The 18998-nt window shown below is 36.7% G+C and overlaps 3 protein-coding genes across 4 annotated transcripts in view; 2 read left to right on the forward strand and 1 right to left on the reverse strand.

The window, feature by feature from the left end:
- Nucleotide 1: 1 nt before the first annotated feature.
- bccip (BRCA2 and CDKN1A interacting protein) lies at nt 2-3767 on the forward strand. Its single transcript, XM_077200280.1, has 7 exons — nt 2-535; nt 653-727; nt 895-975; nt 1962-2051; nt 2185-2372; nt 3114-3279; nt 3394-3767. Exons 1-7 carry the CDS (start codon nt 404-406, stop codon nt 3592-3594), a joined length of 933 nt encoding a protein of 310 aa, XP_077056395.1. The 5' UTR covers nt 2-403; the 3' UTR covers nt 3595-3767.
- On the reverse strand, nt 3686-17841 carry dhx32a (DEAH (Asp-Glu-Ala-His) box polypeptide 32a). 2 transcript variants are annotated; one of them, XM_077200237.1, is made up of 11 exons: nt 17355-17841; nt 15047-15240; nt 13556-13928; nt 11565-11798; nt 11343-11436; nt 9406-9555; nt 7354-7545; nt 6455-6595; nt 6191-6381; nt 5005-5195; nt 3686-4009 (listed from the first exon to the last, which is right to left on the reverse strand). In XM_077200237.1, the coding sequence occupies exons 1-11, from the start codon at nt 17610-17612 to the stop codon at nt 3835-3837; spliced, it is 2193 nt and encodes a 730-aa protein (XP_077056352.1). In that variant the 5' UTR covers nt 17613-17841; the 3' UTR covers nt 3686-3834. The 2 variants fall into 2 exon arrangements, with proteins under 2 accessions (XP_077056352.1, XP_077056353.1); XM_077200238.1 differs by having other exon boundaries at nt 15047-15201; nt 17355-17738.
- fank1 (fibronectin type III and ankyrin repeat domains 1) overlaps nt 17762-18998 on the forward strand; it is a 9833-nt gene continuing 8596 nt past the window's right edge. Inside the window, exons 1-2 of the mRNA XM_077201280.1 lie at nt 17762-17833; nt 18814-18998. The exon at nt 18814-18998 is cut by the window's right edge and continues 33 nt beyond it. Of these exons, the coding sequence (XP_077057395.1) occupies nt 17762-17833; nt 18814-18998 (257 nt within the window). The remainder of the gene's footprint in view (nt 17834-18813) is intronic.

Below are 18998 nucleotides of genomic sequence, written 5' to 3' on the forward strand. Positions count from 1 at the left end.
TAAGAGATTCATCACTAAGGTTTATTTTGTAAAATGACCCAAACTCAATGTTGGAGTAAAACCTAAATAACCAATGTAAAATATCGGGGCAATATTAATATGTCTATATAGGCCAGCCATTATTATTTAAAACTTGATTGAGCGTCATTGCTTTCTTAATAAATAATAAATGATTTTCACGCAGCACCCCTCTATAGAATATGGTATCTTCTGCTTCCCAACACAGTGATCTGAAACAGACGCCATTGTGGATCTTGCGCCGGTGGTATTGTACATGTTGACCATACGTGTACTGTGAGCCAAAATGGCTGATAAGACTCATCAGTTTCCTAACATGTGGACAACACAAAACGTCGCTGTGCGTGAACTCGTGTCTGTTTCCTGCGTGTTATAGTGGAGCAGCATGGCTTCATCTGCGAAGCGGCGAGCTATTGAAACGGGTCAAACCCCCCAAGACAGCAATGAAAGCTCGGACGAGGGTCTGGAAGACTCCGGGGACGAGGGAAGTGAAGAATCAGAAGAAGAAATAAACGAGGTAAGTTGCTATTTTAATTGTTGTTTCAACCAAAAAATATCGTGATGAAGGCCAGGCTGGATATGCGTTTAAACACGTTGTTTTATGAGCAATATATTTATTTTGATTTGTGTTTAGGAGGTCGTAGTGGATTTTGAAGCACACGCGATATCTAACAACGACTTTCATGGCATTAAAACCCTTCTGCATCAGGTAACTTACGTTACGGACGTCAGTGTTTGTATTGCACTGAAAATACAGAAGTTTGCACTTCAACAGAGATTAAAATGGCAACAACGAACGTTACATACATACACAATTTACATTATTTGTATCTATATTTTATATACATATATGTATGTATGTCTTTGTATTTCCAGCTGTTCCTGAAGTCTCACGTGAACACCTCTGATCTCACTGACATCATCATTCAGCAGAATCACATTGGCAGTGTCATCAGAGTGAGACTCATTTAAATAATAATATAATTTTACTGTCCATAACTGTATATTTAATTAACAGATTTACAGTAATTTTATGTAACGTTACATTAATTGTAATCAGAGTGGTCCGTGGAAAGCTTTAGAGAAAAATATGAAAATACGCTCATAATAAAAAAAACAAGTTTTAAATAAAATGATTAAAATAAATAAAACAATAGCGTTTTCAATTGATTAAACAATAACTATTCAGCATTAGAGTGTTATTGAAAGCTATCAATTTTAACATTTATTATTAGGCTTTAAATATTATAACTACTTTTAATTTAAGTGAACTTAAAGCAATCTTCACATAAACCCGTTGTAATGTCACATTTTCCCTGTGGCTTCTGCCTTCAATATATAAGGGCTTAATTTTTTCTTTTGGCCTATTCAGACCGCTTCAGATTTTTACTTGTTCTGTCAAAATGCACAACAAGTTATTGTTTTAGTTGTTTTTGACCTGTGTAACCTTGTAAACAGTGCTTTCCTCAATTTCTGAATATATCCTACCTGAAAATCTTAAAGTTATCAAACACTGCACAGTCTTCACTGCATAATTTATAGATTAAGTATAGATTAATCCTTATTAAAGCTGCCAAAGTTATTTAGTCAAGAGCAGTGAGTGATTTTCTCTTTTTCTTCTGTTCTTTGATTATCATTAATGACAGACGGCCGCAGGTTTATTAGGCTGCTGTCACTTTAAGACCTGACAAACATAATTCTGATCTGACAAACCATTTTCTCAACTCTTTACGTTAATTTACATTCATTATCATATAGGATGATCATATTTGGGGGTCCGTGGCATCTAAAAAATGTAAAGTCCCTTCCTTAAAATACATTGATAATAACAATAATATTTAATATTCATTAAATGTATTGAACATCTGGATAAATCTGGTTGTGTCCTTACTGATCATATTATTAATGCATTTTTTTGAATATTTTCTGTGTTTTTGCTCCAGCAAGCTGAGGTCCTGGATGACAGTGATGATGAGGGCGACCCAGATGAGGTGTTTGGATTCATCAGCATGGTGAACCTCACAGAGAGACAGGCGAGAGACTGATAATACTCATATTTATGAATGCTAACATGAATATGCTTTATTTTGGGGGTCTGGAATGTACGAAAATCTGTTTGTGTTCCTGTCTGGTTTTCTGATGGCTGTGTGTGTGTGTGTTGAACAGGGTGTGGAGTGTCTGGAGAAGCTGAAGGACATGATTATAGAGCAGTGTGTGAATTCCAGCTCCCTGGATGTTCAGGAGAGGTTTGAGCAGCTTCTGTCGGGTAACGGACCCTCAGTCGGGCTGCTACTGAGCGAGAGATTCGTTAACGTCCCGCCACAGATCGCCCTACCGCTGCACAAACAGCTCCAGTAAGTGTTCAAGAGATCTAACCAGCAGAGGGAGTGTGTGGATCTGAAAATAATGCAGCTGCGTGTTACATAAAGAGCTTGAAATAGGGTTAAACCATTCAAATTGTTAAAAAGGTGATTGAAAAAATCAGTTCAAAAGGTTATAAAAAAATGGATTGTGCATGAACAAAAACAAAAAAGATATTTTATTAAAATCTCAACAAGCAGGTATCACACTTTTTTAAAGTGCTTATTTTTAATTAGAGTTTTTTAATCTGGGATGCATGTAAACCTGTTATAGTAGACTCCAAAACAAAATTAGCGACCTGCAAAATAGTGGCACTTTAACATTAACCATCCCCAGTTTTTTTATTGTCACTCACTGTCACCCAACTAGCAGATGCACACATATCCGTCACTGTTGCTCTCATGTTGTCAGGCTGAAGCTGTTTTTGATGTTATTGACTGTTTGCGGGCGGCAGTAATTCCATCACGTGGCTTTTTAAGGATCTTATGTAACATTATCTCTTATGTGGGTCAACACGTAGATGAGCAAAATTACACCCCCCGCCCACAAAATCCCTGTATCCATCTGGAAAAATTTCACCAAGTGAACTGTGACCACTGATATACAATGTTTTCTGAAATGATGCAGTTTTGCTCGAACATTCAATATCTGCTTGACAGAACTAGTTTGAGGTGTATCTGATTTGGAGAAGCAATTATTTAGCGCATGTTGATAAATGCTGTTTGGTTTAACAGGAAAGAAATGGCCGAAGCACAGAGGACCAATAAACCCAGTGGTAAATGCCAGTTCTACCTGATGATCAGCAAAACCTGTAAACCAGCCAAGAAGAGCATATCTGGTCAAGCTCAACCCAAAGAAGAGATCCGGTTTGTGAACGATGAGGAGGAGTTCTTCTATGAGGTAGTCAATATGAAAGCATAATTGACGTTTGCTTTATTAATACACAATCTTAGTTTTATCGTGAATGATTCTTCAGTTCTTAACATCTTTTAAACAATCTCTTTTTTTTCACAGCAAGCCACACTGAAGTTCAGCTACTCCGTTCAGGACGAGGCCGATTCCTGTGCGACTGGGAAGTGGTCGTATGACGACGTTCCACTGAAACCGTTCCGTACCGTGATGGTGATCCCGATGGACAGGATGGGAACCATCATAGATAAAATGACTGATTACCTGTCTAAACTGAACTCTGCTCCTCTTGTGGTTTATTTTTAAACGTCGTTCAAGAAAAGAGTTTCCATGAGATGTTAAATGTCAAGGTTGTAATAAAATGTTTAAACTGGCCACAGAACAGATTGATAACAAATCACCCCAAACCAGTGAAATCATTTATTAATTCTGTACATAATCTGTTGTAATTACCCACAAAATAAATGACCCAAACATTATTCTTGAGTGTCTTTTTCAAAAGGAACAATACATTTGAACTCTATTTACACAAGCATGTTTTGATGGTCACTGTATGACACATCGGTCATGTGATTCGGCCTCTTCCGTCTGTGGCGCAGCTGTTTGAGGCTTCGCTCTCACGCGCCCCGTCCTGTCGCTGTCCAGAATAAGCTGCAGGATCTCTTTACTTTCAGTAGGGGGCAGGTTACAGAAAAAGTACTGTGGTGCCATTTGAGTGAACCTGAAAACACAGAAGGGAACGAGACTGAAATTATGCAAGCATACTACTGTTTATATAGGGTTTTGTTTTTAAAAGAAAAGGAAAATGGTATTCAGCAGGGACAATTCAATTTATTTAGACATTTATAACAATGCAGTTCTTTTTCTATTCATCAAAAGTATACTGGGAAAAAAGTTTCCACCAGAACATGAAGTATCAGAAGTGTTTCTTGAGCAGATTTCTGAAGGATCATGTGACATGATGCTGAAAATTCAGCTTTTGATCACAGGAATAAATTATATTTTACAATATATTCACATAAAAAACAGCTATTTTAAATTATAATAATATTTCACAATATTACTGGTTTTATGGTATAATTGATCAAATAAATGCAGCCTTGGTGAACAGAAGAGGCTTCTTTCAAAAACATATAATCTTACAGATCTCAAACTTATGAACAATATTCATCAACATTTTTTGATTCAACAGCCAAGGGTTAAACACATTATCACAGCAAACTGATTTTATTAGAGGTAAAAAAATAATTTGTTTTTATTTCCAAAGATAACTAGACACTTTGGCTGAATTAAACATGCAACTCGAGATCATCCATACTACAGATTAAAATGTTTATTGTTGCATGAAGTGTTCTGTTTTTATTTTTTTGTCAGTGTTTAATTCATTATTTAAAAAGCTAGTATAGCATTCTGGACACCAGAATTGTAACATTTATAATAATATCCAGGACGTTCACAATGGATGTTTACATAAATGAATAAATGTTGAAGAATAGCAAAGGTGAGCTGAAGCTGATCTGGTTTAATCCTCATGCATGTCATGGGATGTGTAATCTGAAAAGCTCTCCATTGTAAACCCACATTACTAATGATGACACATCGAAAAACATGATTACTCAGGATGACGTGGCATAATAATGTTTGTAGCAGTAGGCAAGCTTGAGTTGGAGGAAAGGACTAAAGAAAGAGCTGTACATTGATAGGAGGAATACTTACGCCTGCGGCGAGATCTGTGTGACGGTCCGAATGCAGTTGTTGTCGGAGACATTGTACTCGTGGAACAGAATCCACTCCGGCAGACCCAGTTTATGAGCTTTTGCTCCGTAACCAGACTGACAGTGAACCTGAGCCACGTGTTTATTCAGCAGCATGAAGTAATTCCCCGAGCCGTCCACATCTCTGGCGATCTGAAGAACACAGGAGACTGATGAAGCTCTCTGGCATCTCTCCATCTATGACTGACACTTCAAATTCAAAACCTACTTAAGTGAGACTACATTGAGTCCTGAGACAGAAATATTCTGATTAAAAAGGGGCTATACGCCACAACAAGCAGCCTTTAAACTAAAGGGCTCTGGAATTATAATGTGAAAAGGGTTTATAATACTTTTTAATAAAATTATAATCCTCAAATTAGTGTAAAAACAAATTCGGTATATATTGTAAATGGACAGTTCATAGTGGACGGAATAAATGAACACTTTTTTAACTTAAATATGCACATATAAATAAAAGCATAAAACTTATGGAAAATGGTAACAAAAATTCACTAACATTGTAAGTGGACATCAGGGAAATTATTGAATTAATTAATTAAATTAATTAAATACATAAATACTTTTTACTACTGTAAAAATATAAATTAGAGCTCAAAACATGAACAAATGGTTGAGAAACTTTACTAACATAAGTGGACCTTTGGAAAAACAAAACAAAAATAACTGGAAATGAATAAATGAAATATATAATATGTATTAAAAAAAATGAAAACATTTATTTCTCTATTTATTTACAGAAAAAATGGTTATGAAACTTTACTAACATTTTAAGTGGAATTCAGGGAAATTAACAAAATAAAATAAAAAACAAATATAGCTCAACTTGTGATTTTTTTTAACTAATAACACTAAAATGGGAAATTAATGAATTAATAATTCATATATATAATATTAATTAAAATAATTGCAATAATTAACATTTTGAGCTCTATGTATTCATTTATGGAAAATGGTTATAAAGCTAAAATAAAAATAAAAAATAAAATAAAACTTTAGCTCAAAACTAGTCGGAAAATAATGTTAAAAAATTGAGTTCAGGGAAAAAAATACACTTTATAATACACATTAAAACGATAAACATTATATATGCATTTTATTTAATAACAAACATACACAAGACGTACCTGCATGAAGTATCCAGCGAGCAGCGCCCTCTTGATATTGAGTGCGTTGGTCTTGGTGCCAAAGGCAGGTTCTGAAACGGGAAGCTCGATCCTCTTCAGAATGTCAGTGAGTTGGGCTCTGATGGCGTCTGCCGTCTGCAGCGAGGCACAGCTCAGGAAATATTCCTCACACCACTGCTCCTGGCTGAAATCTGTCACACACAAATCTGTCACAAGGGCTCGCTCTTCCACCCGAGCATTCATGAGTCAAAGCGTGTCGCTCACATGGTTCCTTCTGGCTGCGTTTGAAGGTGTTGTAAATGTTGATCAGGGTGAAATGGTCGCCCTCGGGATGCTGGAACTTCATATGACACCGCATGACTTCTGTTACCATGCCAACAGGTGGCTCAATGAAGCAACTTGGTGCTGATGGAAACAGATGTAAATTATTCCATAAGTAAGGGATAATGTGCATCCAGCCGGTTTGTTCTCTCAGAATAAACCCCCGACAGGGTCCTGCATCAGCCTGAAGGGGGTTTATTCTGCGATAACAACCGGCTGGATGCACATTATCCTGCTTATTACACGGCTACTTGCCACATAAGTAAATAATTAGACACGGAATATTGATCTGAGTTGAAATATTTTATTAGGTCTTTAAACGTAAAGCTTCTGCAGAGAGAGCAGTTCCAGCGCGTTAAGTAAAAACTAGACGGACATTTAAGAGATACGGTATACAGTCATACCACTTATTACACAGCATTTCACCATGTAAATAATTATGGAGATATTGATTTCAGATTAAACTGTTTTAAAATCGTGCCTGTTTGTATCTTATAATCCAACAGTGTACAAAACAATAGTCACAAAATGGCAGCAGCTGTGTTTGTATGAAACAAGAGAGAGCGAGTCCACGATACTAGATGGCATAATTAAATAACTGTGCACAAAATATAGATTCGACTGAGTTATAATATTTTATTAGCTCACCAAATGCAAAACTTCCACAAAGAAAAAAACCTTCTTAGCAAGCGTATAATACTGCAGACTTCAGAAACCTGTGTTATCTGTTTTCAGTGGTTGTTATCTGGGAATAACATACCGCTGGATGGCGCAGTTCCACAGAGCCGCGAATAATATACGCTAAAACTCTTTTTTTTTTCCAGTAGGAGTTAAAACATTACCTGTGAGCATAGCAGCGATGGTTAGCATCTCACTGGCACAGTCAAACTCACAGGATGCCAGCAAAGCTTTGGCCATCTGTGGATCCAGAGGAAGCTCTGACATGATGATGCCCATCTCAGACAGGTTTCCATCATTGTCCAAAGCAGCAAGATAATCCAGCTCCTCCAACGCCTGCATGAGCCCCTCCGGATCTGGAAGGGAAAAGTGTAAGGCAACGTACACCACGCAAATGTACTTCCTGTGACTTATTAAACAAGTGCTAACTAATGAAAACAAGGGCGGGCAGTTGTCTCGGGCAAAGTTTTTTGGCTTTTAGTATGAATATGTTAGCCTTACCGTTATCTATAAGCTAGTGTGTTCCAAAATTCGCATTTAGAAGATATAAGCATTCAAAACTTAGTCTCTCACTTCTGCCGATATTGATCAATGATTATGATGACATCACTCTGCACTTCAGCTTTTCATCAGATTTTCTGTCCAATCAAATGCTCTCTAGAATCTGAAGCTCCGCCCTTTACTTCATAAATAGACACTGAGGCTGCAACTGAAATCGGTCACTCGTTCACACATTTACTATTTTCTACTCTACATGGTGAATGGCACATAGCACACTAAATAGGGGATAGGGAACAATTCAGACAGTGTAAATATGCTTTCCATCGGGGAGAATAAAGTATGGTTTCACATTAGTGTCACGTGAACCGCCATAGCTTCGGTCCAGAGACATGATAGCATAGAGCGATCATGTGATCGAGTCCGGCAGACCAGAAAACACAGACCCATTTGAATTCTGCACTGAATGCTATATTTTAAAGCGATATGGAGGAGATTAGGAGGAGAAACGGTTCGAGATTAGGAGGAAATTGCATGTAAACAAAACGCTATTGGTTAATTTTAAAAAGGGGAGGAGCTTTTCGATGTCCCGCCCTGTCTTCCTGTTTCAGTGGAAATTATGTCAAAACATTAAATAACGCTGCACGTTTCAAGGCACTTCAGTGGGCCATTAAGAAGCAGTTCTCCACGTTTCCACATTCACTGAGCTTTTCTCTTCCTGTTTATTATGTCTGTTGGCTGTGCTTATGTCACTAATGAATATCTCTCTTTCTCCTCTGAGCTTCCCACAGTCCAAACAGTGACCAGAAACAATGAGTCTAAACCCAGCAGACACAGAGTTGTCAGTTCAGCAAATGCACGCATGACTGAACACCAACCAGCAAACCCGTCTGTGCACGAGTACACCTTCTCATATGAGCAACAGTTATAGATTACATTACAATAAAGGCCCGATTTACTTAAAAGTGCAATTGTAGAACGAACTGGTGTGACATTTCTAACAAAAATCTGGCAAAATCTTTTGATTTTGTGTTCATTTCGGGAGTTCGAAACAGCTTGCCAAAACAAACTTTCTTGAAAAACCACCGATGATGTAATAGGTTGGTGTGGCTCTGAGGCTCCGCCTTCTTCTCCAGTCCATTTCCACAAGTAAAAACATGAACACACAGGAGAGCTGCTTTATACTAGAAAATTAAGTTCTAATTGAAAGAGATGTTTAATACTGTAAAGTTATTGCTTTTAAGCAATTATATAAAGTGTCATATTAATACACGTGACGTGACAGGAGTGCTGAATTGTAGAGCTGGTGCAAACATCCACATCACTACTTTCTTAACTGTTGTTTTCTCACCATAGGCATTTTTGTAATGCGTTTATTTTGTTGTTGAAAGGAAAGCCTGCAGAACTCATTTACAAATTCATCTTAACGTGTGGCGTCAGGATGTTCGCTAACAGTTTATCGCTGCTCACATATTTCAAACTTCTTTATATCCCAAAGCAAAGAACGAAAAAGAACTTCGCCATTCGACTTTTAGTAAAGACTATGCAGACTGAACCTGCTGTGTGTGTTCATGAAGAATCTCATTTTTATCTGATCTGTCAGTGGTGTTTAGAGACTTTTCTCTCATCTGTAAAGTTAGATGTTGAAGAAGATCCTCTCTAAAGTTCTCTTATGCCACTGTGAAATCCTGGTTAAAAAGAAATGAAATCTCACCCACCAGGTCTGCTAATGAAGTCACAGTGCCTGATGCCGGCCACCTCCATCCTCTTCAGAAAGAGCGCTGTGGACGTGATGTTTGAATCCAGGATCCGAGGAGGGATCTCAGCTGGCAGCTGAAGGTCCTCGGGATACAAACAGAAGCACTTCCCTTCAAACCAACAGATTAAACATCGATTCACTACTGACAATATTTTCATCTAAAGTTCTTCTAAAATTGCGAATTACACTTTAAATATTGCATAAAACATTTACGCGCAGTTTCCATCCCATGAGTTCAAGAGAATAAAATCATCAGTTCATGGGAAATTGGTGCAAAACATATGTAATAACATCAGAAGTTGCTGCAATCGTGGAAGAAACTGTGCCTTTTTTTCGTACATCATAAATGACGAAATCAGGCGAAACGCAATAAACGCTGTCATGTGATCTTGCGTTCGGATGCTGGTGTTTGGGAACACAATCGTGTAAGACGCTTCGGGAGGAAATTAAACCAAATCATTCTGATGACAGACTTTGCCTCAGGCGTTTCAGAACAACCAAACCAACATTTGAGACGATGTGATTGGTCCACTGGTTAGTCCAGTTATCCAATCTAATCCTCTGCTGAGGCAAAGTCATATGATTTTTTTGTTGCACATCGAGGGATTCATTCTGTAAATGTGTTTCCATCAAACTTTATATGCAAGTCTTCATATCGGATAAAGAAATTAAACGCCTCAATTGAGCACAAAGTAATTTTTTGTGCATTTTTAGAATTTATGCTCATCCGACGTTTCTACCCAGCATTTTTTTTTTATGTGTGATATTTGCACAGAGAGGTGGATGGAAACAAAGTGAATGACTCTCTACAGAACAGCCAAACAAATTAATGTAAAGTTTAGTTGTACTAAGAATTAGGACAATTCTGTTTTATTCTTCTTCACAAGTAATTCAGCATGAAGCTCATAATGTCAAAAACTCATTCAAACTTTAAAGGGGGGGGGGTGGTAAAACACGATTTCACTTTTCTAACTTTAGCTAGTGTAATGTTGCTGTTTGAGCATAAACAACATCTGCAAAGTTACAGCGCTCAAAGTTCAAAGCAAACGGAGATATTTGCTTTTAAAAAAATTCAATTTCTAAGGACTACAGCAAACAGCCGGTTTTGGACTACACGACATTCCTCGGGAGTTGCTGATGTCAGCAAATACCATTATTTACATAAACCCCTCCTCCGAGAATAATTAATAGCGGGGGTATGCCATTTTTTATTGCTGTTTTGGAGAGGAGTTGTCGCAATGCCGTCGAAACGCTGCTGTTATTTTCATCCGGATTGCAGGTCCACTTTGTTCAGCCTTCCTAAGGACGAGGGAGTTAGGGATCAATTGTTAAAATTTATTTTTAACTCGGTCCCTCATAATTATGAGGGACTGTTAGCTACTGCTGCTATTGCTAAAAGTTATGATTAGGGATTTGAACAATCTCTAACATCTTCTGTGTGCAACTTGTTCCCTTGTTGGTGTAAAATATTATGAAAAATAATGCAATTTTTAAAAAACGAAGCATGAACACGTGTTACAGTGCACCCCACAAACACAATCAAGCCTTCGAAAAAATGCGTTTTACCACCCCTTTTTTTGAAAATCTCCTATTGACTTAAATTGAAACTTTGCCATTCAAGAAGTAACCGACGGTGATGTTATTATAATATTTGTGAATAAGTTGCGGTATTATAAATAAGGGAATTGCAACTGGTGCAACATATTTGCATACAGAATTGTGATTGGCACAATTCATGACAAAAGCAAATCTACTTTGATGCAGCTTTTATTAATAAGGCAAAAACCGAAGCCGAGTTTTGACACTTTTTCTTTTGTTGTTTTGCTTAAGGAAACACAATTTTTATTCTTAAAGAAACCGTTGCTTGAGCACAGATTCTGCTGAAAGTTAACGCACCTGTTGATCCAGTCAGTCGTTTGCGGATTTCAGCTTGACATCTACTGATGGGTCGGATGACCTCTGAATTGGCTCTCACTCGTGGGTTATATACCTACAAAAACAATGCAACACAGAAAATATGAATTTACTTTTCACTCATATTGTTGGTGCAAATATAAAAAGTAAAATGTGAATTCCTTTTTTGCGGGAAAAAAAGAACATGATTTGTAGCACACTCACTAATCTCTTCTCTACTCCAGTATCAATGACAAAACTAATGGTGTCCACCGGCCAGAAGAGATCCTCTGATTGGCTACAGGAAATAAAGACCCGCCTACTTGTCTGTTGGCTTTCTGTGATTGGTGGACATATTCCGGTGTGTCCGGGGAAAAGAGGAACCACTAACAGCTCTCCCAGAGATGCACTCATTCTGGACGCTTCTTTAGTGAGAATATTACAGGCACACGCAACCTCCTGAAACACACACACACACCATCATCAACAACACAAAATGTGTCCAACAGGTTAGAAAAGTAAAACCTTAACTCAATAAGATATATCATTCGAGGCAACATTTCTGTCTGTCCGTACCACAAATGCCATCTAAATGCAAAACGTACGCCAAAGTTTGATACTCAGACTCGCAAGATTGTTCAAGTCACAAACCCCAAATATGAGCAAACACAGTTTAGATTTGTGAGAGGCATTAATGTGATTTTACAGAGCAGAGTCAGTAACAGTGGAAGAGCTGAGTGGACTCATTCATTCAGACGCTGCTGATTCTGCTGAACACAATGTCATTGACATCATGCAGAACATTGTGTTAGTGCTGCATCACTGTTAGCTACTGTTGCTATTGCTAAAAGTTATGATTAGGGATTTGAACAATCAATCTCTAACATCTTCTGTGTGCAACTTGTTCCCTTGTTGGTGTGCTATTATTTTACTAAGTGATCAGACTTAAAAATGAGATCAGACTTTTTCCACATGGCAGCCAATAAGAGTGAAACATAACATTGAAGAAGAGACTCAAGCCATATCTACAGACCAGAATATCATAGAGACTTGAGCTTGAAACCTACACTACTGTCATTTAAAAAAAAAAAAAAAATTAACACTTTTATTCAACAAGGATGCATTGAACTGATAAAAATGACAGTAAATACATTTATATTGCAATAAAAGATTTCAGAGTGATTTCTGAAGGATCATGTGACACTGAAGACTGGAGTAATGATGCTGAAAATTCAGCTTTGATCACAGGGATAAATTACATTTTACTACATATTCACATATAAAACCCATATTTTAAATTGTAATAATATTTCACAATATTACTGTTTTTGATCAAATAAATGCAGCCTTCGTGAAAATCTTACTGACTCCACACTTAAAGGAAGTACACTAGTCAGCACATAAATGCTCCTGTCTAATTGGTCAGGGAGAATATTTAGAAGACTAAACATTCAGTCTTGGTGTGAACATGAGCTCTCCAGTTCCTGAATCATCCCTGCTTAGGGTGGAGTTTACAACAACTCTGGTTAACTGCCCAAATACTTAAAGGACAATTCTGGCCAAAAATGAACCTAGGGCTAAATAACACATGGTACCGAGTCGACCGTTCTCTGGGATGCGTGATAATCGAATGTACCCAGTTTTAACGTTAGTTTTAGTTTAACCACAGATTAGCTTATAACGCTAGTGTATGGGGCATTGAATAAGTAAAAATAAAAATCGCTAGTTAATACCACTAACAAGGCTCAAAACAGCCCCACACTAACACGGCAGCATAATGAGGGTCTCTACCGGCAAACCGAAGCATTGAGAACTTTTTAAGTGCAAGTTACAGACAGTTTAATAAGAAGATACTTCATAAAGACAGTACACTTCGCGTATACAAGCAGGAGCCATCTTTACCGTGTTAGTGTGGGGCTATTTTGAGCCTTGTTAGTGGTATTAACTAGCGATTTTTATTTTTACTTATTCTATGCCCCATACACTAGCGTTATGAGATAATCTGTGGTAAAACTAAAACTAACGTTAAAACTGGGTGCATTCTATTATCATGAAAACGCATCCCAGAGAACGGTTGACTCGGTACCCATGTGTCATTTAGCCCTAGGTTCATTTTTGGCCGGAATTGTCCTTTAATGCTTAAATTTTTGCTCCAATAACATGCATTACACAAAAGTACATGAGCTGTTGTAATGCCCTAGCACACGTCACCTCACCTGCTCAGACGCTAAAAACACCGCTACGTCTCCAGGCTCTCTGGATCGATGGACCTCCAGAGCGAGTCTCAGAGCCGAATAGAAGCTCTCAGAACTGATGCTGTTGCTGTGGATCACTTCGCCGGCGCTCGGGGCTTCCACCTGCAGGCGCGGGACGTTCCCGTAGTGTGTGAAGAGAGTGTCTGAGGCGGGCGGCGCGGACAGGACCACCACACGCAGCTCGGGCCGCTGGAGAAGCACCTCTCTGAGCAGACCCAGGAGAACATCAGTGCTCACGGTCCTCTCGTGGGCCTGGTCTATCACCACCACCCCATAATGCTCCAGCATCGGGTCTGACATCATCTCACGCAGCAGTGTGTCATCAGTGCAGTACCTGCGACAAACAACGTACATTTGCTTTTGACATATATTTTGCACACAAACAAAAACCTTAATCATACAATCTTTTATCAGCATTATTGGTGGTCTGTTTAACAAATTTTTCGCAAAAACAAATGCAAAAAACAACTTTTATTATATGCTTTTATACCAGTTTTTGAGACATTTGACTAGAAAAAGTTCTTTAAAATAAATTAAAATATGAATTTGTTAATGTTTTTTATTAAGAGGTTTAGACACATTTGACTGATGAAAAAAGACATTTGATCAGACAAATCTTTATAAAATAATATATTGATTTTTATCTAATGTTTTTTATTAATAGGTTTTTAGCAGTGCTGTCAAGTCAATTAATCACTATTAAATCACATCTAACATAAAAGTTTGAGTTTATATAATATGTGTGCATATACAAAAATTATATATATATAACAAACTTTTATGTTAGATGCGATTAAATCACAACTAATTGATTTGATAGCACTAGGTTTTAGACATTTGACTCGATTTTTCTATAATAAAATACATAAAATAAATAAAAGACATGGTTAGGCACATTGCTTTATAAATTAAAATAAAATGTGCCTTATTTTATTGTTTGTAATTAATAGGTCATTTAACAAGGCACATTTCTAAAATAAAATAAAATAAGACATTTGATTAGACACATTAAAAAAATTTTTACCATGCGTTTTATCATCTGACAGGTTGAACATCAATTCAGTAAAATTAATTTAAGGTATCATTCGTCTTTTTTATTTATTTAATTATATTTTAATTAGAATTCTTATAAAACATGCTGCAAAACACTACATTTTGGTCAAATCTATATGACAAAACTTAAATATCGGCACAGATTATTCGGTAGTCCTCCATAGAGAAGTCAAAGCCAGAGAAGTGTCTTCCTGAACTCCAGTGACCCGTATAATAAAGCAAAAAGGCCTCAAGTATGTCGTGCATTGAGGAGACTGCACATTCTCCTCATACTTTAACTGGGCCAAACCAAACCACAAAACATAAAATATCACCAACTTGAAAACCTTTGGTGATAGTGAGCATTTCAGTGTGGTTTTTCACACGTTTGGGCCGCACGCATATGAGTTTCACACAGACCTGAGAATGGTGTCGTTGGAGCAGCACGTCTCCAGCGGGATACTGTATCCGATCTCGTGGCCGATGTTGATGTCCATCTCGTCTGCAACACGGAGAGCCAGATCTACAGCCTGTCGTCTCTGGATCTGACTGCACACCACCACACCGTTCTGGTACTGAGCACACAGACAGAACTCGGCACACCACTGAGGGATCTACGGGACACAGGGAAATAGTGCATGTGGAAGCCTTCAGGTAACAATTATGACAACTGTTAGCCTGTTGCTCTCCTCTCTCTATGTGCCACACACACACTGATTTGGTTTCAGTCTTTTTCTGCCGGCAGTCGACATTAAAATCTGTCCTCAACTGTGTTTAACAGCTGCAGGTTTGAGCGATCCGTGCATCTGCTAAGGACAGGTCAGGTCAACTTAACAGATGCACGGCTTTCTATTTCTACTTAATATGCATTATGCATTCATGCAAAATCAACAAATCAAAGATTTGTAATCTTTCAGATGATAAAACTGGACAACTATAAAGATGAAGTATATATCTCACTATTTAGAAATAGAGGCTTCCATTCAAATGTCAATCATAACAAGGACCAAAAAAAAGAAAAGAAATTTTAGCAGACACTTTAAAAAAATGTAAACGGGTGTAATTCACGACTCAAAATTATGGCATGAAAAAAAGAACAAATTTAGTCAGACAAAGATCTCCACACATTTTAATTTGTTTTATTCTTATTTTTATTTTATTTAGATAAGTTTAGCTGATCTAAAAAAATCTGTTCTTCATCAGTATTACTTGGTTTCAACTATTCTTAAAATAGAAAAATTGCACAGGATTATAAGATATTTATAATTTCAGATAAATGTATTTTGATCAGTTCCATTGTTAGATTTTGTCTTGTTTTAAACCTAGCACTAACTTATTTCAATTCAATTCAATTCAATTCAAATTTATTTGTATAGCGCTTTTCACAATACACATTGTCTCAAAGCAGCTTTACAGAAATTGCATTTCGGAAATGTATATAGAAAAATACAGTTAGTTAATCAAGTATTAATTTATGGCACTATTTCTAGTGCTGTCAAATTGATTAATCGCATCGAACATAAAAGTTAATTATATATAATGAACTTATATATATATATATATATATATACATACACACACACACACACACACATTGTTGTGTATATGTATAAACATATTTTTTATATTTATATATATATAGTATATTAGAAGCGATTAGTCGATTTGACAGCACTATTTCTTATTTTCTAAAAACTATTTTGAGGTGCTGCTCAACACTCAAATGATATAAAAATGAAAGCGGAGGTGAAGTTTTGTCCTCCGCTGAATGAACACTATTTGCTCAAACACAATGGTTGTAGCTCACTGACTCACTCCGCACCAAACATTCTCATGATACACAACTGATGACCTCATTTAAAACCAAGTAAAGTATATTTGCTCAGATTTAAGGATCACGATCAGACCAAATGCAAACAGCAGGTCTGAGACTCATATCATGCAATGGAGAAACAGTGTTTAGTTAATCTATTATTATTATTATGTTCAAATTCTAGAATGTCAGGAATCTATATTAAATTGGCCGCAGCTTTCAGGATTTTGAACTGCAAGAGGGATTTACTGAATTAAAATTAAATAGAAATTAAATACTGCTCATTAGTCCAATACAAGTTTTGCAACAAGACATAAATAAGAAATTACATCATTAATTTGGATTCATTATGCATAGTTATTATTCCAAGATATGTAGAATAGGCCCTTTTCTCAATTGATCACACATAAAACACTGTCAAAACAATTAACAGACATACTTTAGTTTCCCCACAAAGGGACAATAATAAAGCAATACTTATTAATACTGACACTATACAACTGTGACAGACCTCAGTCCAGTTGATTTTTAAAGTAAAGTTGAGGTGCTGGTCTATGAACAGTAAAGCAAGAAGTTCAACCTCTCAAACTCATGGCAGTGTGCAGGCTTTATGTTTCTCTAGACTATTTTTAGTGCTTATTAATGTGCTGAGGTTAAAACTGATGCTATATTTACACACTTTAGCTGAGATTACTAAAATGTGAAGTGTCTCGGCTTGTTTGCAGTCCAGCCAAGTGTAAAATCAATGGCAGATTTTAGACAATAAGATATAGACATCCAAATATACTTAGACATCCAAATATAGTCAAATCGTCATAGGTTGAACCCATTAAAATGTTTAGCATGTTGACATTTAAAAAAGTGCACAAAGTGATGTGTAAATACAGTAAAAGCTTGATAAATAGCCATGCTCACCTGTGTGCTTTTGCCAGTCTTGGTTGTTCCTGAGACTATAACAATCTGATTCTTTTCCAGCAGAGTCATGAATTCATGTCTGTATTTCCACACAGGCAGAGTTTTCCTCTCCTGCAGGAGTCTGTAGTATCGGGAAGAGTATGGCAATCCATCAAACTGATTGAGCTCCAGATCATCTCCAAACTCGAAGAGTTCACAGTCAGATTCCTCCTCCTCTCTCTTGAGTTCTCCTTCTGATATCTCACAGTTTTCAGCCATACTGACCAGCTGAACACATGTGATTATAATAACTCACTCGATCAGATGCTTCGCACCTCTGTGCTCGTGCATGTGTCCTAAACACCCTTAAAAGCTCGCTATAGTTGGACAGCTACGTGTTAGAAATCTCACAGCACTGTCTGGAAACGATGGTGCGCTCTCGTGCGCGCGCTCATGGGCGCTGTCGTGAACGCGGGCGCGTGACCGTCCCAGTTAATCCAGTTAATTTACATCTGCGCATGATCTTTACAGCTGCGGATGATCACAGATACAACCACAGGTGAATGAGAGTATGAGACTGTCATCATAAACATTCATTTTATTTTATACTTGGCTATATATTAATTGACTATCAAAAATAAACGTTAACTGTCAATAAGAAATATTCACTAAAAAGTATGACAACTAGCCCCGGCCTCCCAGCATTATATAAAATGTTAAAGATCATCATCATCATCATCGTCATCGAGTGTGTTCCACACACTTCACTTGTGTTGCTGTAGCAACAGTTACATACAACAAGAAATACAGCCTTAAAAAATAACCACCAGGATCGATTTATTTATTGATTTGTAGGATTCATATTGCCAATGGATCCTGCAGGTAATGTGCATTTGACAATATTTCTAGCTACTCCTTTTAGTTGTATAATGTCTAGATATGTTCACCTCGCCAGTTAAAACTGTTAAGGCTTAATAATGTTAAATTTCTAGCTCTAAACGACCGAAAATATATTACAGAAAATATATTATAAGATATTATAGAAAATATAATATTTACAGAAAATATATTAATCAATTAAATAAAATAAATAATGTATTAAATTAAATAATATAAATAAATGAATAGTATACCAAATAAATAAATTAAAAATGTATTATATTATATTTTACGTAAATAAAATATACACAAATATAAAATATAAATAAACTATTACAATAATAATAATCAACTATTTAAAAAATAGGTTCAGAAATTTTTATTAGTTAAAACCATCAGTAATTTGTGCAGCTGCATTTCATTGTTTTGAAACAGAAATAAGAAATTATAAAATATATAATATTTATTATAAGAGTATATATTATTTTATCATAAAGTTTTTAAAGAAAAAATAAATGGTTAATCAGAATAATAATTAGGTAAATAATTGAAATAATTTAGCTGCAACTCCAGTCATGTTTGTCTTTATGGCGCCGTCTAGTGGTGGAATATTGCACGTGACGCTCATGATCACACATTGACGTTCATCCGTGTGTCTCCAGGTGAGCAGCAGCGGGCAGGGCTTCTGACTGCAGGACAGGTGAGTCATCACAGCATTGAGCTCATCTGGACGAGATGGACCGACCCACCGGACCACTGGACCTGCTTCATCCTGGAACAGAAGAA

The sequence above is a fragment of the Siphateles boraxobius genome, unplaced genomic scaffold, assembly GCF_051911475.1.
Source record: "Siphateles boraxobius isolate OS27281-9 unplaced genomic scaffold, OSU_SipBor_1 46, whole genome shotgun sequence".
Classification (NCBI taxonomy): Eukaryota; Metazoa; Chordata; class Actinopteri; order Cypriniformes; family Leuciscidae; genus Siphateles; species Siphateles boraxobius.

Bases quoted from the DNA above. Each gene is read 5' to 3' on its own strand.
- bccip (XM_077200280.1), top strand. From the start codon at position 404: ATGGCTTCATCTGCGAAGCGGCGAGCTATTGAAACGGGTCAAACCCCC. The intron at 2,052-2,184 runs GCGAGAGACTGA...TGTGTTGAACAG, and splicing joins TGAACCTCACAGAGAGACAG to GGTGTGGAGTGTCTGGAGAA. The intron at 2,373-3,113 runs GTAAGTGTTCAA...TTGGTTTAACAG, and splicing joins CCGCTGCACAAACAGCTCCA to GAAAGAAATGGCCGAAGCAC.
- dhx32a (XM_077200237.1), bottom strand. From the start codon at position 17,612: ATGGCTGAAAACTGTGAGATATCAGAAGGAGAACTCAAGAGAGAGGAG. The intron at 9,556-11,342 runs GTGCGTTAACTT...GTTGGTTTGAAG, and splicing joins ACGACTGACTGGATCAACAG to GGAAGTGCTTCTGTTTGTAT. The intron at 6,596-7,353 runs GTAATGTTTTAA...TGTTTCCATCAG, and splicing joins CATCGCTGCTATGCTCACAG to CACCAAGTTGCTTCATTGAG.